The following is a 25,022-nucleotide window of genomic DNA, read 5'->3' on the forward strand; positions in this document are numbered from 1 at the left end:
GGCACCTAAAGCAGGGTGGGTTTTCCCGCAATGCATCTCTCATAGAGGGATCATCCAAGGACACGCCTGTGGGCGTGGCCCCTCCTGGTTTGGGGCCTTAGCATCATTGCCTGCATGTGCTGCTTCCCTTTATCCCTCCAGAATTCTAAAGATGTGACAGGTTAGCGCTCCGGAGTACAAAGCCTATACTTGGCAAAAACTATTCTACATGATCTGATACGTCTACTTCTTTCTAAAATTCCCTAGTTCTTACTGGAACTTTCACTTGGTTTTTAGATTTTGTCTTCGCTTGGTTTTTAGATTATGTATCTTCTTCTCTTTAACCCAGCAGGGCCAAAGGATCAAAATTAGTGGCACAGTTGGATTATGGTCCTTTGTGATTCAAGGGAATATGCACGCACGGGAACTATTGAGTGAAGGGAAGCTTGCAAGGTGGAGAAGGAGGTAGAGTGGCAGGGGAGGACAATGATCAAGTCCAGGCCAAGGCACCTCTGTGCATAGAACTCAGAGGATTTGTCCCTTAAGATCTCTTTCATGCAACATACTTAGTGTGCATCTACCAGGACACACTGTCTGACATGAAAGCAGAAAGGAAGAACACAAGTAACTCTTAGTGCTGTTCCCAGCTTCTAAGAACAAACCAAGATGGCTGGGATGACCACTGGGGCAGTAAGATTCAGTCTGTTCATTGCATAAGGGAAGGGACAATTATCTAGAGGAGTGATGCACCTTGCTGAGGGTCACGCCTCTCTCAGGAGCAGAGCTGGACCCAGAGTGATCTGGCTCTGGGCCAACCCAGCATTGCTGTACCACTCCACCAGCCCTAGGGTCTCCTGTGTTTCTGCATCCAGGTAGCTGTACAGGGATGCTCTTGTTGAGAGATTGTGTGCTGCCTTTAGATGTGCCAGTGATGGACCACACTTTGTATGACAGTCGGTCCTATTCTGAAATATGCTATTACATAGCATATGTCTATTAATCCTTCTCTTCAACAAACACCTAGACCCAGTCTACTGATTAATTCTTAAACAACATAAATGTTTTATGAGTTTATGATATTCCCTGGTAAAGGGAACTGGGAGCTACAGGAAATAAAGGAGGTCTGAGCAAATGGGCCAGGGAGGAATGTGGCCAGGTGAGGGTCCAGATGTACTACAGGTGATGCTTAGAATCCACGGCAACTGTAGGACCACATGATCTCAGTGAGGAGACCAGTGCCTTCCCTGCCACCAGCTCCGTTGGCTAATTCTCAGGCCTGAGATGGCCTAACCACTGCCCAGCTGTGCACCTTGATGGCTGTGCTCAGAGCCCTCACCCCTAAGGCACTGTCCTTGCTTGAGCTCCAGGACAATTGATTTCTCTCATGTTTCCCTAACTTGTTCTGTCAATGCCTCCCTCCCTCACTTCTCACTGACCACCAGCACTCCAGAGCCAGCCTTCCCTTTCATCCTCTGCTGTTCTAATCCCTCCCCTTGCTCCCTTCTCACATCCTGATAATGCCTGTTCTGTTTTATGGAGCTGAACATGTATCTAATCCTGCTGTCAGGTGATTGGAGATCTCCCTGAGGGCAACCCATGAGCTTCTTGCACTGCAGATGTTTGAGAGGAATTGTTAATTTCCTCAGCCTGCTCTCCACTCCTCCCTCAGACATGCCGTCTCTTCTTTTGAGTTCTCAGGCCAGAACTTCTTTCTCCCATGTTTCACATCCAGGCAACCCATTTATCTGGCCTGGTCTCTTCTTGTCCCTCCCTCTCCTTCTCAGGTTGCTACAGTATTCCTGAAAGTGGCCTGACCACCTATCACATCCTGTTAGAGAGCTTCTTTTAGCATTGGAGTATTGGATCTCCTGGGTTGTGTTGTTCCCATTGGCTCAGCCCTGATGACTGACATTTATCTAGTCAAATGAGGACCTCAAAATCAAACATTTCTTACCCTTTTCTGTGCATGGATATAAGCTGATGCTCTGTCAGCCTTCACCTTCATAAGTGAAAAGAAGACAATCTTGTTAGACTGGTCCTCATACTTCCAGTACAATAGCCAGTATCCAAATGGGCCACTAAACCCTAGAACTGTGGCTGCTCCCAACAGAATAGGTAGCGAAAAAGCTTTTGCTGTGTTTCAAAGATCCAGTGCAAAAAAGAACAGGAAACTAAAGAATATTATATTGTTTGCAGGCTGGGGCGGTAATGTTTTGGATATATCCAGTTAATTAAAAATGATGACTTAAAAGAAAAATGAAGCCACAGCAGCTCCAAGCATGGCGCTGTGGCTCTGATGGTCTAATTGCTTCCCCTCTGTATCAGGACGAAGAGGCCAGGGGTTCAGTCATGCCCACAAAGTTCAGCCTGTCCTGAACTTGCACAGACTCTCTGCTCTCATTTTCTTATACCCTCAAGCTCCCTGGTAACTTTCTTATTAGCGGGAACTCAGAGAATCCTCCTGCCTTAGGGCCTTTGCACTCACTGTCGCCCCTGCCTGAGACAGTCACCCTCCCTCTTTTTAATGATCAGCCCTGTTCCTTGCCTGGACTCTGTCATCCCTTCAGCAGACCTCTGCTCGGCTAAATGGAATGATAACTGCCATCAATATGGGTCTCTTTACCACGCTTCACTTGTCTTGTTATTGCGTGCCATTTTCTGGCAGCATCTCCTTTATCGGGAGACTGCCTACCTTCTTGCTAGGCCAAAGGAAAAAACTTGATTGCAGAGAATGAGGAGGTTGCATTTTGAGCCTTCTGATATGACAGACCCTCAGCATCATTGGCTGAATAAATAAAAATGATCAGCCAGCACCAGGGATGTTGCTGCATTTATCTGAGACCTGTTTTTCAGTAAGATGGAGTAGGATGGTACTATTATAAGCTTTAGGTAACTCAATTCACTTGGCTATTGAACAGTATCCCAAACAATGGCTTTGATTGGTATGTTTCTATTTTTATTATCATTATTATTACTTTTTTAATGTTGCAAATACCATCATATTTATATTTATTATCATATTTGCCATAATGAAGGATGCCCACTATCTTCAATAAGCATTTATTAAGCTAGGTATCTGGCTCTATATATACTAGGGATGCAAATAGCTGTGAATGATAGTCATTCATTTCAGGAAATTTACAATGCATCATGTGTATGGCCTAGAGAGTACTAGAGTCCCAAGCTGTCTGGATGCAGACATCCTAAATGAAGGAGGGAGGAACTTTAGGGTAGATTCCTAAAGCCCTAGGTCATGAGATAAAGTTGCTGGTTGAACCTAGTAGTTCATTGGTAGTCAAAGATGGGAAAAATAGTCTAAGGATTATATTTAAATAGTATTATTCAACAGCAGGAGAAATGTACATGGTAAGTTGTAAGCAGTTGAGGACCAAAAGTCTATACCAGCTCAGGCCTGGCGTCCAGCTGCTCAGCACCAGGGATAGATTAACTAGTTTCCTGGTAGGGTTCTTCACTATTAACTGATTACAGGAGAGGCTATATGCACACTTGTATGCTTGTCATACTATGACAGTTGTTTACTGCACTGACCCAATGCCTAAGAAATGAGATCTTTGCCTGTGAGACACTTGCTGGAAATCAAGCATCACCAGCAGCACAGGCTCCACTCAGTCCACCAGTGAGGCCTGACCAGCTCTCATCTGTTCTAAAGGTGAAAACTATGTACACAGAGACTGACTTCCTCAAGTCCTCACATGTGTGACGGGGCCAGGGTTGGTCTTAAGTTTCCTGCCACTGAACACATCCAGTCTGACATAATGGAGATACAGAGTCAGGAGAGGTAACAGTAGCCAGCACACGTGAATAGGTTCCAAGAGATAGTGTCTGATCCCACCACCTGGGCCAGCAGTGAGAGGAGGATCGGCAGCCATCACAAGTCAGCTGCACAGAAGGCAAATGTTCTGATTGGAAGCTTTTGTGTAGCTAGTCAAGGAAGAAAAGGTGCAACATGTGTTAAACTGAGGTCATATTGTGTTAATAAACCAGAGCTTATCATGTGTAAACACTATGACATGTTTGTCATGCCCTGAGCAAACTCAGTGCTGTGCACATCTCAGGACTAGGCAAATGTAGGAGGGAGGAGCTGAGATAAGACCAAGTTACACTCACACTATCACTAGACCACGCACACACACTGCACAGTTGCACACGCACTCCAGGGTTGCGCACACACACTCCACAGTTGCAGTGTGCTTGGTACAGTATGGAATCCACATGTTCATTGGGACAGCAACGCTTTGCATTTTCCATTACGATGAGGACACACCTGAGAAAACTGGTGGCATCCTTTGAACTTTACATTACTGGTTTGAACTCTAGCTTTTCTTCCATGGGAACTGTGCTAAAACACCCTTAAAGGGTCCTAGTACTGAGACATCTGGATCTCTCTGTTTCCAACCCCAGGAATTTTCCGTGTAGAAGATATCCATAAGCTGGACAGTGGTGGCGCACGCCTTTAATCCCAGCACTTGAGAGGCAGAGTCAGGTGGATTTCTGAGTTCGAGGCCATCCTGGTCTACAGAGTGAGTTCTAGGACAACCAGGGCTACACAGAGAAACCCTGTCTCAAAAAAAAAAAAAAAAGATATCCATAACTTTGAGCTAAAGAATTATCTGATATGAAAGATGAACGATTCATTAGGAAAGTTTTATGAGTAAAAAAATATTGTAATAAATTAATGACCATTTTTTCTTTTCTTTTCTTTTTAAAAGCAACTTTTTAAAGATTTATGTATGTATGTGTGTATGTATGTATGTATGTATTTATTTTGTTTTTTTGAGACAGGGTTTCTCTGTATAGCCCTGGCTGTCCTGTAACTCACTCTGTAGACCAGGCTGGCCTCGAACTCAGAAATCTGCCTGCCTCTGCCTATGACCATTTTTTCAAAAACATATTAAAATTGGCAAAAGGACTTAACATTGAATTACTATAAAAACACATATATAATAAGACAGTGTAAAAGGAATGTTAAGCCCTTCCTTAACATATTCTCAGAATGCTTAGAATGTATCAGAAAGCAATACTCCTGACAAGCGAGTTCTCAGGTTTACAAATTCATCACATATGCTCAAAACAGGACCTTTTCGTGAATGGCACTGCCCATCTTTCTGTTCTCTGATTCCCATGTCCTGTCTTCTCCTTTATCAACTATTTATTTACTTATATTCATGAGTGCTTTGCCTTCACATATGTCTGTATACCATTTGTGTGCAATGGCACCAAAGGCTAGAAGAGAGAATTGGATCCTCTGGGACTGGAGTTACTAACAGTTGTGAGCTTCGCAGTGGGTGCTGGGAACAGAATCCAGGTCCACTGGAAGAACAGCCAGAGCTCTGAACCACTGAGCCATCTCTCCAGCCCCACCAAGCGTTACAGAGATTGCGCTATAGGTAGGCTCACTCTCCAGTCGGAGGTCTCAAAACCCCACAGCAGAAGCCTCTCCATTCTGCCTTTCCCCACATCAGAGCAGCCAGAGGCGTGACGAAACAGAAATTAGATAAACTAATGCACATCACCAACTTCCATCAACAACTTTGCCTTCAGCATGAAGCCCCCAAGCCTCCAATTTAGGTGGCCTCCACCTGCCGCCCCTGTGGCATCCAAACCCCTTCCGCTCATTCCCAGAGCCTCTTCTACTGACCGACTCTCGGGGTCTTAAGTCCGCTGGTCTTCCTCTTGACTTAGGGCCATCATCCATAGAATGTTTCTTGCTGGTACCTTCTCTAGTACCTCATTGGTTAATTCCAAATAAGGTCTGGAATCTTAGCTCAAACATTGCTTGTTCTGGAAGTTTCCTGTGTGACTCCCAATCTAGTCCCTAGCATTCAGTTACAATTTATCACGACTCAGCGTGAATCCGTTCTTCGAAGTAGAATGATAAACTTAACTGCGTAGCTCTTTGTTTATTGTCATCACTGTTTCTCAAGACACATGGGGACAGGAAGAAACTGTTTTGACTCAAAACTATATTCCTAGCACCTAATTGTGCCTACCTCAGTGTAGGTGTTTAATAAACACTCAACAAATGAACCTTCTTAGTTTTATATAGAAACTCTGTAAACTCTGAGCTTTGAATTGAAAATGAAAAAACAAAAACATAAACAAACCCTATTGAACACCCCCCACCCTTGTATGCAAAGATTCCTCTGATGCCCTTTCAAGACCACAGACATCTGAAGTAGTTTCTGCTGTTGTGATGAGTCTCTACCCAGTCCCACCCCCAACACACCTGTCTTTGCCCACATCCTGGTGCCCACTTTGGGCCTTACCATGAACACTGTGGCTGCTATAACTGTTCTTATTATCACACTTTCTTCTTATAGGCCAAGATCTTGGAACTTATGCTAACCTTCAAACTATCCCACAGGAACTCTATCAGACACTATTTCAGCTAAAACACAATCTTGTATTGACTTGCCTTCCCTGCTTAAACCTTAATCTAATTTTGATGTATTTCTAAGATACCCTTTGAAAAATATATGTCAAGGTAATAAAATCAGCTATTTCCCATTTATATTGTCATCCAGTAGCAAGACAGTCATTGTACATTTTAATTGCCCCAATGCTGTCTTTGATTATGTTTGGAGAATTTCTGTCTCTGTAGAACACTTTTCTTTTCTGTTTTAGATTTGACTTTCATGGGTGATAGCTGAGAGGTAGTTTTGAAAATGCTCCACTGAGAAAATGAGAGTTAGCATATAAACACAGATAATGCCAGGCTTATTGGGAGATATGAATGAGGATGGACCCAATCTCCTCTCTGCCCTGAACCATCAGGAGCTTCTAACTCAGGAGAGCATCCTTCTAGCTTACTAGAATAACTAGTTGGAAAATGGAGGGTAACCATTATTATCAACCCATCAGCTTTGTCAGGAAAGAATCTAAAAATCTCATCGCAGGGAGCTGAGTCTCTACTATTGTGCTGGGAAAATGTATAAGTGACGCTACATTGATGAGACGGCTGCTTGCTCAGTCCTAGGAAAAACAGTATTGGCCATCACAGGTGGTGTTTTTACAGTATCTTTCATCCATGGTTAGATGGATGACCTTCAAGGAGTAGATCGTTGGCCTAAAGACGATGGCTAATTTTATGCTAAAATGAAAACATCTCACTAAATCCGTGGAAGTGAGCTATCGCACTCTATGCAGCACGTTTCCATATGGAGCCATAAGGAACAACTCTGAAGGCAGGCTGCAAGGATACAGATGATGATGCACACCCCACCATCAGACTGTCTGGCTCAGCTCTCTCCAGTGCCTGTGGCTATATGTGGGACTCTGAGAAAGAGCCTGAACATCACTGAACACCATCTTCAAGATGAGGGCACACACTCAACTGTACCTACTCAGTAAGATCCTTATTAGCATTAAATATGACCACCGAACACTGTTCTAATAAGTTAGCACTAAATTATACCAGCTGATATTATTTACAGTTGGACCCTTAATTGGGGGTAGAGTGGGGTGGCTACTGCTAGCTCAGATGCTTGTAGACTACTTTTCTTAGCTTGAAAACTTAGACTGTTTAAAAACCACTTAAAGACTCCCAAAGGGACACTTACAGAGAGGATTGGGTAATAAAAGCCTGAAGAAGTACCTGCCTTCGGGACAATATAGAGAATGACAATCCAAATGGTGTGAGAATTACTGCTCCTCTTGGAACTGTGACACTTTCACTTGGGAAACTGAAAGGAATGGGCTGAAATGACTAGACTGTCCCAGCTGAGAAGAGCCATCTTAGGGGCTGAAGGGAGCAAGCAGTGAGCTACAAGAGAAAGCCCAGGTCCTGGGGCCTGCAAAGGCAGAACAGGAAGGAACCATACCCTCCCCTGACTTACATCCCAGTTGGGAAATTCATTTTCTTTCCAGAGCCTGAGTCTGGAAAACTTTAAACTCGGTAAATACAGTGTCTGAAAGCAGGCCCTATGGGACCCGGGTGATTAATTACATGGGGGACAAGACTGAATTTAACTAATGGTTCTTAGGAGATCGCTGATTCCTCGGGATTACTGTAATTATGTTGATGTCATTGGCCTCAAAGCTGTTGGGACGAGTGACCTGGGACAAATGACCTGAAACAGTAATAATTAAAAACAATAAACAAGCACATTACTTGGCAAAAGGGGAGAATTCTGCTGACCCCTCACCCTACCCCTACCTGACCCCCACAGACAATATTCAAAGAGATGATTTGGGAGTTTGAGATCCCCAAGCTGGTCCTTAATAATCCTCATTCCCTGCAGACTGGGTGTGGAGCTTACCCTTTGGTCGACTGAATGTGAGCTGTACTCCTGACAGCCCTGGTGTTGCTATGTGGCAATCAGCTTAGACAGCGCAATGCTATGAGAAAAGTGGATAAGCAAAACCATTGCTATTCTCAGAAGCCCCAGGTAGCTCATGTTACAAATGTCAAAGGCGAGCTGAGACTGAGCTATCGAAACAGGTAGTTAAAATAAATTCCAAGCGTGAAGGAGGTCTCATTTGTGTTGGAAAAGACTGTAATTGTAAGTGAAGTGAAGAAACTTTAAAACCATAGGAACGGAGAGCCACCCAGAATGGTTTCATTAATTGCAAGCCTGAGCTCCGTGCTTCCTTGCAGTGAGTGCAGGGCTGCGTTCCCATGAGAGAATGAGGCTGAGAGGAAAGAGCCGGAATCTGGAGTTCATGCCTTTCACCATCTTTATCAAGTAGCAATTCCCCTACTCGTTTTTAGCTGTCTGTTTTGTGCAGAACAATGTTTGTTATTTATCTGGACGGTATACATGTGTGTGTGTATGTGTGTGTGTGTGTTTGTGTTTTTGTGTATGTATGTGTGAATATGTATGTGTGTGAATGTGTATTCATGTATATGTGTATTTGCGTGTGTACATGAGTATGTGTGAATGTGTATGTGTGTACGTGTGTGTGAATGTATATGTGTGTATGTGTGTGTGAATGGGTGTATGAGTGTGTGTGTATATGTGTATGTGTGTGTGAATGTATATGTGTGTATGTGTGTGTGAGTGGGTGTATGAGTGTGTATGTGTATGTGTGTGTATTCGTGTATATGTGTATTTGTGTGTGTACATGAGTATGTGTAAATGTGTATGTGTGTACGTGTGTGTGAATGTATATGTGTGTATGTGTGTGTGAGTGGGTGTATGAGTGTGTGTGTGTATGTGTGTGTGAATGTGTGTGTGTATGTATGTGTGTGTGAATGTGTATGTGTGTGTGAGTGGGTATATGAGTGTGTGTGTGAATGTGTATGTGTGTGTGAGTGGGTATATGAGTGTGTGTGTATGTGTGTGTGAATGTGTATGTGTGTGAGTGGGAATATGAGTGTGTGTGTGTGTATGTGTGTGTGAATGTGTATGTGTGTGTGAGTGGGTGTATGAGTGTGTGTGTGTGTGTGTGTGTGAGTGGGTATATGAGTGTGTGTGTGCATGTGGAAACTAGAGGTCAGAGTCAGTTCTCTTTCTCAGTCACTCTCCATCTCAGTTTTCAAGACATGGTTTTTCACTGAAGCTGGTGATTACCTACTTGGCTGCAGAAGTTAGCAGTGAACCAGGGGTACACCCATCTTCTGCTTCCCTGGCTGCAGAGGTTAGCAGTGAACCAGGGGTACACCCATCTTCTGCTTCCCTGGCTGCAGAGGTTAGCAGTGAACCAGGGGTACACCCATCTTTTGCTTCCCTGGCTGCAGAGGTTAGCAGTGAACCAGGGGTACACCTATCTTCTGCTTCCCTGACCCTGAGATTACAGGTGCCCAGCTGTTTATGTGGGTGCTAGACATCCTAACTCTTCCTTGTGAGGCCACACCTTAACTGACTGAGCAATCTCTCTGCCCAGAACAGAACTTTTAGGAAAACTAGTCTCCGAACCAGGCCTCCAGTGACGTGAAGTGTAAATGCACAGTTGTGCCGCCAGCCTTAAGGCTGAAGCCAACCTGCCCTCTTGCTCAATTCATCAGCTGTTAGATAAGAGTAGAAAGGAGGGAAAACACTCCAGATAGATGACAGTTGCCCAGTTTGGATCAGCTGGCTTCTTATCTTGTGTTTGAGGAGATGACTACATAGTAAACTAATGATTTAAAGGTTTGGAAAGAGTTTGGTGGAGAAGAGGAATAATATGTAGAGACAAGCTTAGGTTGTGTTCATTAAAACACTTCTATTAATTTGCATCCTTAATGATAAGGAACTTTCTTCCTTATACCATGAGTACTAACAAAGTGTGATTCAAACCAACTCTGAAGCTGGGGAGATGGCTCAGTTGGTACAGCATTTGTGTACAAGCATGAGGATCTGAGTTCAAACCCAAGCACTCATCTAAAACAAAGGGCAAAGTGGTACATGTTTGTAATCTCAGTGCTAGAAAGGAAGAGACAGGCAGTCCCTGGGGTCACTGGCCAGCTAGACTCATCTAATTATTGCACCTCAGATACAATGGAGAGAGACTGTCTTACAAAGCAAGGTGGACACCTCCTGAGGAGCCATACCCAAAGTTGTCCTCTGACTTCCACATGCACACATGAGCATACGCACACACATATACATACGAACATGCACAGGTCCCTATAATACTCTGAAATTAGTTTTTAACTAATTAATAATAAATTAGCTGTGCTTCAGAATAAATCAGAATTACTTTGTGAATTACTTTGGGCCTAGACAAATAAATGAACCTAGCTTGGTATTCCTGGCTTTCAGGGACTTCTAATCAAGAGCAGGCAAGACCGGCGCCCTAGAATCATCACCAAACAGTGCATCTCATGGTTATATCTTGGTCATAAATATGCAAATATGCATAACTACCCACAGCTGCAGATATCAATATCAGCTCTAAAGCAAAAGAAAACATCTAGAAAATGGGGTTCAAGGTAGATCTATCCTTTGAAATGACTTCCAGTGGAGATTATATTTAAGAACTTTCTTGAAAAACAAAACAAAACAAAACAAACAAACATCAAAAAATTGTGTGCCTCTTCCCAGAATGCTCCTAGGGTTCCCACATCTGTCCAGCACTATTAAGATCAAACACCATCCCTGACCTTCAGAATTCTCTGAGACTTGGTCCTGAGTACAACCTCTTTTAATTTCCATTGTACCTTCTTACCTCATCAGCATGGGTTCTGTGGTGGTTTGAATATGCTTGGCCCATGGGGAGTGGCACTAGTAGGAGGTATGGCCCTGTTAGAATAGATGTGGCCTTGTTGGAGGAAGGGTGTCACTGTGTAGGCAGGCTCTGAGGGCTGTTGGTGCTCAAGCTTCACCCAGTCTTCTCCTGGCTGCCTTTGGATCAAGATGCAGAACTCTCAGCTTCTCCTCCATCACCATGTCTGTCTGGACACTGCCATGCTTCCTGCCATGATGATAGTGGACTAAACCTCTGAACCTGTAAGCCAGCCCCAGTTAAATGTTCTTCTTTATAAGAATTGCCTTGATCATAGTGTCTTTTCACAGTAAAGAAAACACAAACTAAGACTGATCCATTTCTGTGAATCATGTGACCTTGGGAGAGCCAGATCATCTCCTAGTTCATGAAGCAAAGAGAATAGCTGCAAAGACCTCAGTTTAACCCCTCTCCCTTTGTGCCAGTTCACAAAACATTTCCTTTTGTGTATTCTCCTCAGTGGCTCTAGAGGCAGAGGCAAGGACTCACTCCTTTTTAGGTAAGGGTCAGGGTGTTTCTGCCTCCAGCCTGTTGCTAACCCAGAAACTTTAGCTGTCTGCTCTCCCCTAGCTATTTCCTACCACACACCTTCATTGCTGTTTGTCCAAATCCTACCCACCCAGAGAAGTGTTTCATTCTCTTCTCAAAACTTGTTCCAATTTTTCCATACCCACTTGTCTGCTATAGGTAGAAATACAAAGTTAGGCATTGACTACCTCCCTATCTGCCAATTCAAAACTGGACTTTCCTGTGTGGCTCCCAGACATTTATGCTTGCCTCTGCAAGCCACTAGCTTGATGGTCTCTGTAGTCCACATTCCTAGATCAAGACTCAATCCAAAACAGCCCTGTGAGACCAGAGAGTTCATTCAATGCAGCTTTGCAAGCCTGTAAAAAACAATGCCAAGGATCCTCTTATTTTTAACTTGCTATCCTGTGACTGGTGGCTGCTTCCCATTAATCCTCTTCCTAAAACACACACATCACCACCAAAGAAATGCCAGTTACCATATATGCAGGCTTCTCTAATATCTAGATATTACTAAGCTTTGACTCACCTTCATAGTGCCTATAGGAAGACCCAAACTACTGCACTGTCTTGAATTACACTGTGAGTCTTGAGAGCCGACAGAGAGCAGACAAGACGTCCAGAGCAAAGGCTATGACCTGGCACAGCCAAGGTGGCAGAAACAGTGGCGAGCAGTGAGGATTCCAGGTCAGCATGTCCTTGTAGCTGGCCCTTCTGGTGACCAATGTAGTGTGGGACCCTACCCCTCTGTCCTCAGTTTCTCCATCTGTAAAATGTAAATAGCAAAAGTATTTAGTTTACAGAGTTCTTATGAGGGGTAGCTATACTAAAATGCTGAACCTTACAGAGTTAAGAGCAGAAAAGCATTAGTTGCCATTGTGTGTACTATTGTTTCTTACTGTTACTATTGCTGTTATTAAGAGGAAATATGTTACTTCTGTAAAGATGAAGAGCCTACCATAAGAATGGAAATACAGTCACATGCTGCTCTCATACTCAACCCACCCCCCAAACATTCACAGACACTCCGAAAGAGAAAGAACTCAGGGCAAATTGTCCCTCTCTTCCTGATGACCTTGACTGAAGAAGCTGCTGCACGCTCTGAAGTGGCCACCTGTTCCTTTCCATTTCTTCCTGACTTTATGAACCAGGAAGAAGGAAAGGAATCGTGATAAGGCTGAAGAGCCGTTGAGAAAGTAACTTTTCTTAAATACAGCAGAAGTGTGTACACATACACAGAACCTTGGTCTAGCGCTCACACATATTACTGAACACTGTGTGGCTCACGTGTCAAATAAGCTAAGCACTTATCTTTTCCTCATCCTCAGACACTCCTCCATTGCCTGCTTCACCTGCTGTGCTCTCGAACAATGCTTGTAAAAGCATTAATTGAGTTTATTCACAGGGTGCTTAGATCCACCCTATCTGCCCTAGCGTTTTCATTCTGGGTGCATTTGACAAATATTTCCACCAAAAAAGCTCAAATGAGCCAGGCAGTGGTGGCACACGCCTTTGATCCCAGCACTTGGGAGACAGAGGCAGGTGGATTTCTGAGTTCGAGGCCAGCCTGGTCTACAGAGTGAGTTCCAGGACAGCCAGGGCTATACAAAGAAACCCTGTCTCGAAAAAACAAAAACAAAAACAAAACAAAGCTCAAATGAAAGGCTACTTTTGTATTTGATTGTGGTGAGGAGTCCTCTAATAAGATTCTAAAAGTGGCCACTTCTAGTTCAAATGATGCAGGATGTAACAAGAACATAGGTAGAGCCCTTAAGTGTGAGGCAACAGTTCACACATCTGTGGTTTAAAGGCAATCATGGAGAGTGAGCACCCTTGAAATGTCAATTCCAGGACTACCTATGGGCATTGACCAATGGAGTAATGGCTGGCCAGCTCTGAGCTGGGGCATGTCCTTCTAGGAGTTTGCTACACAGCTGTAGCACAAGTCTAATCCTACTCTAACCAGTTATTACTAAATTAACTGCCTTCCAGCCAACCCAGTTGGTCATCCATAGTGAGTTGTCATCAAAGAGCATGGAAGATGAATGTCTAGGGTGGTGGAGCAGAGATGGAGTCCTAGAAATTGGCCCTTGGATAAGACCTAGACCAGAGAAATGCAGGATGAATAGGTGCAAAGCCTGGGTTCAAGAACTTTCTTAGTACAGTGGCTGGGGTCAAAACGTTTTGTTGTCATGTTTCTTGCCAATAATACAATTAGTGATTCTACACTGAAGGATGCTGTTAAGAACCCACTGTGGGCTAGAGACTGTGCCTGGTGCTCAAAGCCTGCAAAGGATGGGAGGAGAGTCAAGATGGATATGATTAGAATCCGACTAGGGAAGTTAAAAACACAATCCAGTGTTAGAAAAAGGAGACAGAGAGATGCAAGAACATCCAGACACAATGTCAGTTATTCAAAGCATCGGGTAAAACTTCTCAAGAAGCCTTGGTATTTAGTTATAAAGAAAACAAAAAGCAAACGAATAGACCAAGAAGACAAGTGCATGGAACAGGCCATAGAAAATAACTAGCAGGCCCAGCAGTAGGTGGTGCAGGCCTTTAATCCCAGCACTTGGGAGGCAGAGGCAAGCGGATTTCTGAGTTCAAGGCCAGCCTGGTCTACAGAGTGAGTTCCAGGACAGCCAGGGCTGCACAGAGAAACCCTGTCTCAAAAAAGAAAAATTAATTAAGAAAAATTAAAAAACAACCAACCAAACAAACAAACAAACAAAAAACTGGAAATAACTAGCATAGCAATTATTAAGCCCCACAAGGCAAATGAAATAAGCCTGGGTTCAGATGTTAGCTCCATGATTTACCAACTGTAAAACTTTAATCAAGAGCTCAACTGTTTTTGGCCTCGACTTCCTCATCTATAAAATGGGGTTAGGGGTGAGTCCATTCAGCTTGTAAAGAGAGTTAAATGAGAGGTGTAACCCTCATGGTCAAAGTAACTGCCTGCAAAAGATAGGAGCTGTGGTTAGCTGTTTGTTCTCGTTCTGGGCCATTATGAAAGTCACAAACGGGACTCTGAGAAATCCTAGGCCTTGGGGGTAGCAAGATATTCAAGGAGGCTTTGGGGTTTGGCTCTTCCAGAGCCCCTTGGTTAGGTAAAACATGTTGGCAATGTGCTGGTACAGGGGGATATCTTGTATCTTGGCTTCCACAATATACAGATAAGTTTTCTCCAGTTCTCTTTTAACGTCTGCCCATCCCAGAGCTTTATGGCATGAGTCACACCTGGTCTGTGAATAAAGGATCGTGAGGCGGAAGAACTAAAACGCCAGCAAACTTCCCCACAGCCATCCCAGGGCAGCCCATGAGGTCCTCTATCTTCCTTCCCTGTGGGGGAAGTTGTCCCAGCAACCACACCTTCCGCCTTTTTCTTCTCCCTGCCCCATCTTGAAAATAAAAAAGTGAGAACAAGAGGAGAAGGGGAATTCCAGGTTTGTTTAAACAAAAGTCAGGGGGCACAACATTTGTTTTCAGAAGCTAGAAAAACAAAGGCTTTTGGTTGCCACAGAACACAGTGCATGCTTTCTGAGGCTTAGCGGCTGAAACACAGGCATGCACACATGCACGAGCACACAAATCCCGGTGCTAGGTGGGGCTTCTCAGGCCAGACCTGACTGAAACCTGAGGCCACAGCTGCTCAGAAACAGGATCTCCTAGGCTCCAACTGATAAAGATCTAATTCCAGAAGATTCCAGCTCCTGGGGTGGGAAGAGGGGCTGGGAGGAGTACTGCACTCCCTTTGAACAACCAGTTAGTGACAGAAGAGTTCATGAGAAGGTCCTAAATTTCAGTGCAAACCATGTTACCTCATACCTTTTGCCTCATACTGGCGGAACCAACCCTCTAAGGAGCCATTTATCCAGCTCCTTCCAGAATACTTCCAGTGTCAACTGTCACGTGTAACCTCCGTCTCTGGTAAGAAAGATGATGTCACTTGTGGTCTTGGAGAGGTGGCCTTGATGATGCCCATTAGGAGACTGAAACAGCTCCTGGCGCTGGACAGCCACCATGAGCCACCGTGACGCGGAGAAGGAACAGGCCACTCTGTTCCACACGGAAAAACACAGCTCTTGAGTTGGAAAAACTGCTTTATTTTTAAAAGAGGTGGTATAAAAATAAACTGGAGAAATGGCAGTGTTGGAGGATACCCTGCTCCTTAGGCAAGAAACTCTGAAGAAGGTCAGGCCTACGACTTCCTCTATTAAGTCATTCTTAGGGTCGGGAAGTATGAGGAGAGTCTTTAGGGGAGCCACCTAGATTCCTTTCCTATGTTAGCAGGAGGGAAATTAAATGAAGAGGGCAGTATTTAACTGTTCCTAATTGCAATGACTGTGGGTTGTTTTGTTTTGTTTTGTTTTTGAATCTTCAAATTGCCCCCTCAGCTTACCTTGCGGTTATAACCCTCCCTTTCAAAGCTCCTACCTCTTAAGCTTCAGTGAACTTTGAATTGTTCTAATTCAGCACAATTTGGAGGCCAAGACGCTAAAAGCTACCTTTCAAAATAGGAGTGGAGGTTTTTCCTAAGAGGATCTGTCTGACCTCGGGCTTTCTCTGTTTGACCAGATCTAGACATTTCAGCAATCAGCACCACGATCTTTCTAATGCCATAAAAAGGGAAAGATAACTACACCGTTAAATACATTCATCTGGCTTGAAAGCCTGCTAGAAGCAAAGAAATGGATACACAGACTGTCCTGGAATAGGCAAGCTTGAAATGGTTGACTATGGCCAGACTCCATGGAAATAGTGAACTCTTTTCATTGTCTTCATGTTAGCAATGACCCTTGACCCTCTCCTGTAGACATGTGGACACCTGGTGTTGCCTTTCATCTAAAACTTTAGGGGAATTACTAAAGAGTTAAGAAATAGCTTTGCCTTTAGACTCTGCCCTTCTTTTGGTAGAAGAGAGAAAACAGCACACGTGGCTCATGGAAGTGGTAACATATAATTTGCAACTGATAAATCTTTAAGAATGTAAAAAAAGATTCCTGGACAAAAGATAGGAAATGGCAGGATCATGCATTTGGACAATTCTTCAGATTGGTGTGTGAGGCATCTCATTTACCTGTATTAAAATCACGTGAGATGAGCAGAACATATGAGTCAACCCAGAAAAATAGATAGCTTATGGTTGCACAGCCAATCATGCTTGCTCATGAGCATGTGCGTACACACACACACACACACAGACAGACACACACACGAACATACACACACACATGCACACATGGATCACATACATACTACATTCCAGATCACTCAGCTCTTTTCCAGGCATATAAGAACAGCTCCATTCCTTTGTTAAAGCAATAAGTAGTGTACCTACATAGGGGACAGGTGTATTACACCAAGTCTTTTGCAATATTTGGGGACAAGAATCCAATTGATCTTTAATATTTCTAAGGTATAACAAAAGCAAAGTATAAACTCTATTAGCCCAAAATGCACATAGAAAGAGTGCTAGACCTCAAAGATATATTTAGAGGGGATGATTATTTTTACAGGGACACATGCTTAAAGGATTGGTCTCTGCCCGTCTCTTTACCTTCCTATTAATAATCGTTTAAGGAACCAAATTTCAAGCTACCACATAAAGCATTTGTGTTACTTGATAAGCAGTGGGTCTCAACATTCCTAAAGCTACAACCTTTTTATATAGTTCCTCACACTGTGGTAACCCCCCCAACTATAAAATTATTTTTTTGCTACTTCATAACTGTAATGTTGCAACTGTTATGAGTCACAATGTAAATATCTGAGATGCAGATTATCTGATACAAGACTCTAAAGGAGTCACAACCCACATATTGAAATCACTGTTTTATAACAATGTTGTTACAAGGACAACAAAAACGGTGCTCCCTGAACACGTGACCTTATTGCATACATAACTTGACTTAATTCTCTAATTTTCTATAATCCAAATTGACCACTTGAATGTGGAAGCTGCTCACACTTTCCAAAGAGGAACAAGGTTTTTTTTTTTTTTTTTTTTTTTTTTTTTTTTTACAAATGCTCTTATGCTCTTATATGATGACATCATAGAAGTTTTGTGCATCTCCTACCAAAGCGACCTCTTCGGAGTGGACGCTACAGAAACAGCTGGATAGTTGCAGTTTGTTAAAAATTCAGATGCCTGACTTCCTAGTGGCACTAGAACAGGATGCCTTTCTCCCAATATTTCATTTGAACTCGACAAAACATGAAAAGCAAACACTGGGAGATTTAAAATCTTCTTCCCCTACAGACAATGGTGCCAGTAACTGACCACCACCATTCTTCAAAGTTACTGTGTACTGCCCTTTGCATTCCAGAGATCCAACAAGTCATGACAAATGCTAAAATGTTGACCTTTTGCTGAACCTCACTTTGTGTTTTTGTTTGAAGTTCAATAACAGAATTGAAATTCTGGGTTTCATTCTCGTTCTGACCAGAATGGTGTGAGGTGAATGGCGTTTTCCTCTTTCAGAGGAAATGGGTAGGTATTGTGTACTCTAAAACGCCTGAGCTAGCCCCTCATTGTCTTTTCTGGGCCTTTCCTCCTTCACAGGCAGCATCGCCGCCATCACCGTGACAGTCATTGCTGTGGTGCTGCTGGTGTTTGGAGCTGCTGCATATCTAAAGATTAGGTGAGTCTTTCCTCTTTAAAAGAACGGAATTCTTTTGTGAGGCTCCAGGCTGAGTTTACCATGGGCCTGTTTTGTGGTGGGCATCCCATCCCTCAGAAATATTGGCAGGGAAGTAATGTGGCCAGTAAACTTACCCCTCAGTAGTCAGGGGCAGACAGTTTGAAGAAGAAACGTTGAGTAAATGGCATGATGACATCATGGGACAAGATTTACCTAGAGTCTGGAGACTGTGCAGACGTCTGCCCTGAAATCACTCCACTGCTCCAGGGAAGCCACACATCACTGGGAACTAGGGCCTCCTCACCTGTGGGCTGGGGCAGAGGACAGGATCAGTGCTTACTAAGTCCCGATATTCTGCACACTCATCAGTTGATTGACAATTCATCTATTCAAGAGGTGTTTATAAGTTCTACTCAAATATATGTGAGATAAAATGGAAATGTAGCACTTTCTAGAAAACTGAGCTCTGGTTCCTGATTGTGCCTGTATTGCTAGTTTTCAAAACACTTTTCTCCTAAAAGTGAAGGTCAACATATGGAGTAGCTGAGAGTTCACACTCCTTAGCCAGACAGAAAGTTGCAGGATTCCTCAAAACTCTGTCCTTGTTGCCCGTCACTCTAAAATCCAGAAGTTTTCAATGCCACTTTACTCATGCCAAGCATGCTTCCAGGTGTAAATGGCAGATGGCATGCGGCAGTCTCACTCACCAGCCAGCAGAGTGCAGTAATGCAAGACATGTTCTGGTGATGTGTGCAGCCTCCTTGACCTCTAGTCTTGTAGCAGCTGATAGCACCTCTTTGGAAACTCCTTCAGCTCCATCACCCCATCCGTCAAAATCCCCTTGGAGATCCCTTCTGTATTTGAATTAAATTTTAGCTCCTCTGGTTGGCCTGGAAGTCCTTCAGACCTGGCCCCTACCCTCCGCACAGTGCATCTCAGTCGCTCTCCATTACTGAGGTCCAGACTTAGGCTCCCCTCCAGTTCTCAGAGCAAGCCAATCCTGCCTTCACAGACCCTTGGTCTTCCATGCCCTCTCCCAACTCCCACTGCTTTGTCTGAAGTTCTTCCTATGCCCTGGCTGTGGACACGCATCTCTTTCTTAAAGAGATTTCCTTTCTGTAGTTTGGGGTCCTGTCAGTTATCCTTTCTGTTCTTCCATTACTCCACCCCCAATGCTGTCCATATTTATTATATGTTTCATGTAGTTATTTACTTGTTTATTACGTCTCTTTCTCACAAATGTTTGAGCTTCTTGAACTAGATCTCATGTCTAAGTGCAATAGACACAGAGATAGTACTTTATATAGTAAGTAACAAAGATAAGATTACACTGTTGCATAGCAATGTGTGCATGCACACACATATACACACCATACACAAAATCATACACATATATACACATACGACAAATACACACATCATACCCACACACTATACACACACCATACACATGGAAACACACATATCAGACAGATACACATACATCAGACAAACACACAGACCAGACACAGACATACACATCATACACAAACACTATATACATATATACCATGCACACATACACACACATACACCAGACACATACAGAGAAGACACAAACACACACACACACACCACCACCACCACCACCACAACCACCACCACCTCCACCATCAGCACCACTACCACCACCACCAACAAAAACAACAACATTTACTGAGCACCAGCCCTGTGTGGCAGGCATCTCTCTAAACTATTGAACCACTTGAGTGACATAATAGTGTCCTACCATCACAGAATGTACCACCCTTAGAAAATTAGCATGCCATCACAGTTTGCTCTGTGTGCTTAGGAAAACTGTACAAAGTGTTAAATTAAAACTCTCTGTTCCCCAGCTCTAATGACAGATAAATTCAGGGCTACAATGAAATGAGTTTCTGCTTCTCTCTCCCACGTTTTCAAATGAAGATGGTCCACAGTGGTGTAAACTGAAGGATGCTACTTTCTCCTAATCTACCCAGATTTGGCACTGTAAACTTAAGGATAAGATAGTCACACACAGGCATTAGAAACTCCCTAAGGAAAGCCCCTTCCTACTTCTCCATTACATTTGGGGGAGAAATGGCAATATAAGAAGATTGTTTTCATAAGTTTTAGGCCACGCTAAACCCTCCTTCAAATGTTACTTTGACAGATTCTTGGGAAATGCCTCTAAATTAATCCTTCATCAAATACATAGTCAGTTCTATTGACACCTACCTCTCCTCCCTCTTTGTGAGTGTACATGGATGTGTACGTACTTGTGTATGTGTGTATGTGTGTGTATGTATGCACAAGTGAACTCACACTTGTGTGTGTAACACTAGGCATGTGTAGCAAACAATACCTTGGCTAAAAATTTGTTCTGCTTCTCTCACCTGATACTTGTAAGAACAATACCATGCAACTGTTCTCTTATTGGATGGACTCTTATCACTTGGCCACTAGCTGAAATCCCAGGTCATAAGGGAGCTGTTAGCTTATGGCCTAGATCTACAAGCTAGATCCCTAGCAGAGCCAGTGTTCCTGTAAGTCCAAAACCACTGCAAAATGCACCCTCACCTCCCAAACCCGGAGCCCCTTGCAAGCTCTGGTGGCAGGGCTCAGCGCCTTTCCGTTTCTCCCCAGTGAGCCACTGGTGAACTCATCAGCCAGTTGTTTGCACACTCTCCTCTCCAGTGGCCATGACCTCTAGCTTTGTCACAGAGTCTGCTGCCTGGAAAACTGTACCTTTTAATAAGCTGAGCTGTCATGGGATGCAGGTTATACAGCTGAACTGCCCTGAGCATCTTTGAGCTCTCCTGTTGGGGGTCCACCTTGACCAGCAGCAGTTTTGCGTGAAAAGGAAAAACAGGAGCTCTGTCTTCAAGTTCAAGACCACACTAGTCTTTTTGCTGTAGCTGTCAAGATTCATTTAAGGTTGAGATGATGAATCTGGAATGTCCAAGGAGACCACAGCATGCTGGTAAGCACAGGGCCTATAGGCAAGTGTCTCAGTCTACACTGTCTCCTTCCGTAAAATGGGACTATAATAAAACACTTAACTCCAGAGTGTGGTAAGGATTAAGTTGGAATAGCTGCACATGTTAAATGGGAAGGCTGAGGGGAGCCGCTAAATGAAGTTGCTTGCTGTAGCATCCATCGGTTTCAGAACTGTGCATGTCATGTAATGTGATAGATGGTAGTCTCCATTATGAGGCTGGAAGAGCAACTATGTCCTTGGCATCTCCACTTGGTGGACACACACAAACACACACAAAGCCTCCTAGGAGAAAGAGAAGAGAGGACAAGAGGGAGAGGATGGAGCAGGAACTGGTAGTGTCACTGTGTTGCACGGCTGCTTTCATGTGATGCTGTTTATAAATGAGGTCACATTTGTGTTAGACATTCATAAACAGAGACAGTCTCAGGCAATCTCTGCTCCAAGGCTCATTTGCAAATTTAACAGGAAGCAAGCCCTCCCTACCTCTTGCAAAAGGATGGCTTTAATTAGTGATGATTGAAGTGTGGTACATAAGTCAGTTCTGTTTTGTTTAAACTGCTCAACTCTGCTCAGGTAGGGAGATAATTTCCTCCACACAAGAGCTTGTATCTGCAGAAGTGGATGAAGCTGGGATTTGGTAGCCCTACACAAATAAATGTGAACTTGATTTTTTGACACAACAGGGCCCTGCTCTTCAGGTGCCTCTGTTAGGAGTTCTCTGCCTTGCTTTGTGTCTCACAGTGGCTGCAGATTGCTTCTGCTTGGTGTTGGGTTTAACGATTAGCCCCAGCCAGCTGTGACAGTCAGGATCGTTTAGAATTTGTTGTCCATATGCTGAATATTTTCAGATTAGCTTTTGGAATTTTTGGATAGCTAGTTTACTTGATTCCCACCTCTGTGGCTCTCTGGGCTCTACTGTATAAAATTGCCAATTGGGGAGCATATTGCAAAAGATTCTCAGAGGTTCTGACCCTGATTCTGATTCAGAAGGTCTGGATGGGCTTACATCTACATTCCTAGCTAGTCCATCAAGAGTACTCAAGCTGAGGAATTCATTCTGCTCTGTAAGAGATACTTTGCTACGGAGGTCCCCCAGACATACAGCCCTGTCTCTTCATGCTTCTGTGACTTTGGACAAAGTAGGGGGCATTGGATTCATCCCTTTGTAAATTCCGAAGTGATGACTCCAAAGTGGCCTCCTCCTGGAGCTTCCAACACTCCCTCCCCATACCGAGTTTCTGGATGCACCTCCCTGCTCTGTTCTATGTACTTTCCAAAAAGTAGCCATGTGTCCCAGCCTCTTCCACCGGAGCCATGTAAAGCCTCTGGTCCAGCTATAGCTGACACACCATTGTTCCATTGGGACATTTCTTGGATGAAAGAATGATCTGACTGAGAAAGTTGGGGGGGTGTGATGGCAATATCTATTTCAAATGAGGAAGAACTAAGAGTGAGGAAGTGGGATCCACTCGTGTCAGTTGAGCCACACAGACTCTCCAATCACTCTTGACATTGGATCTGTTGACAGAGGGCGAGGCCTCCAGCCCTCTTCTGTGGCAATGGGTCAGACAGACAGCCTCTCACAGATAACTAACTTTATTTTTTTTATTAGATATTTTCTTTATTTACATGTCATATGATTTCTCCTTTCCCAGTTTCCCCTCCAAAAAACACAAACAAACAAACAAAACCAACAAGAACAAACCCCTATTGCCTCCCTCCTCCCCATGATGACTAACTTTAAAAACTAGAAAGAGCAAATGTGAAAGTGTGAAGGTGATTGATTGTTGGAAGATATATTGGAAAATACTAGCTTGGAAAAAAAAAGGACTGTGAAGGGTTGTGAAAACAATGTTTGCTTGGAAATGTGCCCATCGTTGGGACTTTGATAGAAATAGGCAGGACTATTAAAACCTGAGTTATGATGATCAGCCACCAACTTGCTATAGTGACTGCTGCTGAGTAATCCTGGTCCCCGTGGCCTCAGTTTCCATAGTTTTAAGACCATGATGCAGAGTGTTAATGCCCTAACTTGGCCAGCTAGCTATGCAGAGTACTGACATTAGACATCGCTGTGTGGTGGACTGATGGAAGCCACCGTCTCCATTGCCTGCAACCTTTCTGTGGATTGAAACATCCAACATGAAAAGTTGATTTTATTTTTATTAGGGACCTGGTAGATGCCACACAGATGTCCTTTCTCTGAGACCTTTGCCCTCATGGCCACCTCTGTCTTTAGAATGTATTCCAGACATCCATGGGACTCATTCCTCATCTCCTCAGGAATCTGCTAAGTGTGCTTTCATGAGACCTTCTCTGGGCACTATTCTGAACTGAAATCCTCACCTCCCACCCCAGGGGAATTCTTCATGCCTTTCTTTAATTTCCCCCACGGCACTTACTACCACCTACCTATTGTGCCTGCATCCCAGAATGTAAGGTCCCTAAGAACAGGCATCTGAGAGCATTCATTTGGTCAAGGTGTCCGCGCCCCCCCCTTCTCCACCCTCCTCCCCCACCCCGGTTTCTACAACAGCATCCCTTAGACTATTTTCAGTGAAGGGAGATAGGCAAAGATGGAACAATTAGCAACAGGGAGCCACTGGTAGAAACAGAGAGAAGACAGAGGGACAGCCTCATGGCCATCTTTGCTAATGGAAGATAAGAGTCTAATGGTTAATTACTACTGGTTAATGACTGCAGCATTCTTCCCTGAACTAAATCTGGTCTTAATATCTGTGTTTCCTTCCTGCTCAGTTTGTGTTAAGCACTAATGATAGAAAAGTGAGGTCTCCCCTGGCAAAGGAGAGGATTAGGGGTGAATTCGCTGACATACGTGGAGGTTTTGCCAAGAGCTGAGATGTGCCCTTGTACGAACATCAGGTGTTCTCTAAAATCTGTTTAAACACAAAGAAAGTGTGATGCTATACTCAGCTTCAAGGACAATTAGGTACTGGTAAAAAAGATGAGAAGGTAAAATAAGTGATTGCTCCTTATTTCCCTCTCAGGCTCTTTGTTTAGCTAAGGACACCGTACAGTACAGGAGGCGTAAGGCTGAGAAGTATGGTGCCATTGAGCAAGGCACTGTGGGCACTGAGCTAAGTGCCAGAAAACCACAGCGTGGCACAGGGTCCGGCTATCATTCTTCTCCTTCCTCTCTTTAAGTCAAGAGGATCCTTTGACCTCTGGCTTTCTTTACTGAGATTTTTTTTTCACTTTGCCAATGTTGCCTCAAGCCATAAGAACCCTCTCTAATATCGACCAACCTTAACATCTGCAATTGATATGCTACTAGACATAAACCGTCATCTTCAAGTATTTACACTATTAACCATGGCATCAAAGTCAACACATTAGGCATGCAGATATTTAGACAGAAAGTAAGATTATAGTCTGTCCCCAAGAAGTTCATTTAAGGAGAGACAATCTGCAGCAAATGGAAAGCATAGTAGTGTCAGGCAGGTACCCATCTATATTGAGAAATCACATGAGCAAGAAGGTGTCTTCAGGTTGAAATTAGATAGAACAGTCCTGTCTGACAGCGGCAAGACAAAGTTTTATTCCTGAGTCTCCCATTAAATAACACTGATCAACCTTTATGCTTACTTTCCTAATGTTAGGCATAGGAGGAAGTTTCTGGTTTTTTACTTCTTAGACTCTGCGTACACAGGCCCATCTAGAACCCCACCCCCACCCAATCACTA

At 43.7% G+C, this 25,022-nt stretch overlaps 1 protein-coding gene and 1 long non-coding RNA gene across 2 annotated transcripts in view; one reads left to right on the forward strand and one right to left on the reverse strand.

The window, feature by feature from the left end:
* The window catches only part of LOC116104476, a 70,702-nt gene extending 65,015 nt beyond the window's left edge, over positions 1 to 5,687 (reverse strand). The window contains exon 1 of the long non-coding RNA XR_004123923.1: positions 5,639 to 5,687. This is a non-coding gene — a long non-coding RNA (uncharacterized LOC116104476). The remainder of the gene's footprint in view (positions 1 to 5,638) is intronic.
* The window catches only part of Parm1 (prostate androgen-regulated mucin-like protein 1), a 104,995-nt gene that overhangs the window by 72,267 nt on the left and 7,706 nt on the right, over positions 1 to 25,022 (forward strand). Inside the window, exon 3 of the mRNA XM_031390970.1 lies at positions 18,239 to 18,317. Within this exon, the coding sequence (XP_031246830.1) occupies positions 18,239 to 18,317 (79 nt within the window). The remainder of the gene's footprint in view (positions 1 to 18,238; positions 18,318 to 25,022) is intronic.

The sequence above is a fragment of the Mastomys coucha genome, unplaced genomic scaffold (genome assembly GCF_008632895.1).
Source record: "Mastomys coucha isolate ucsf_1 unplaced genomic scaffold, UCSF_Mcou_1 pScaffold22, whole genome shotgun sequence".
In the NCBI taxonomy this organism is placed as follows: domain Eukaryota; kingdom Metazoa; phylum Chordata; class Mammalia; order Rodentia; family Muridae; genus Mastomys; species Mastomys coucha.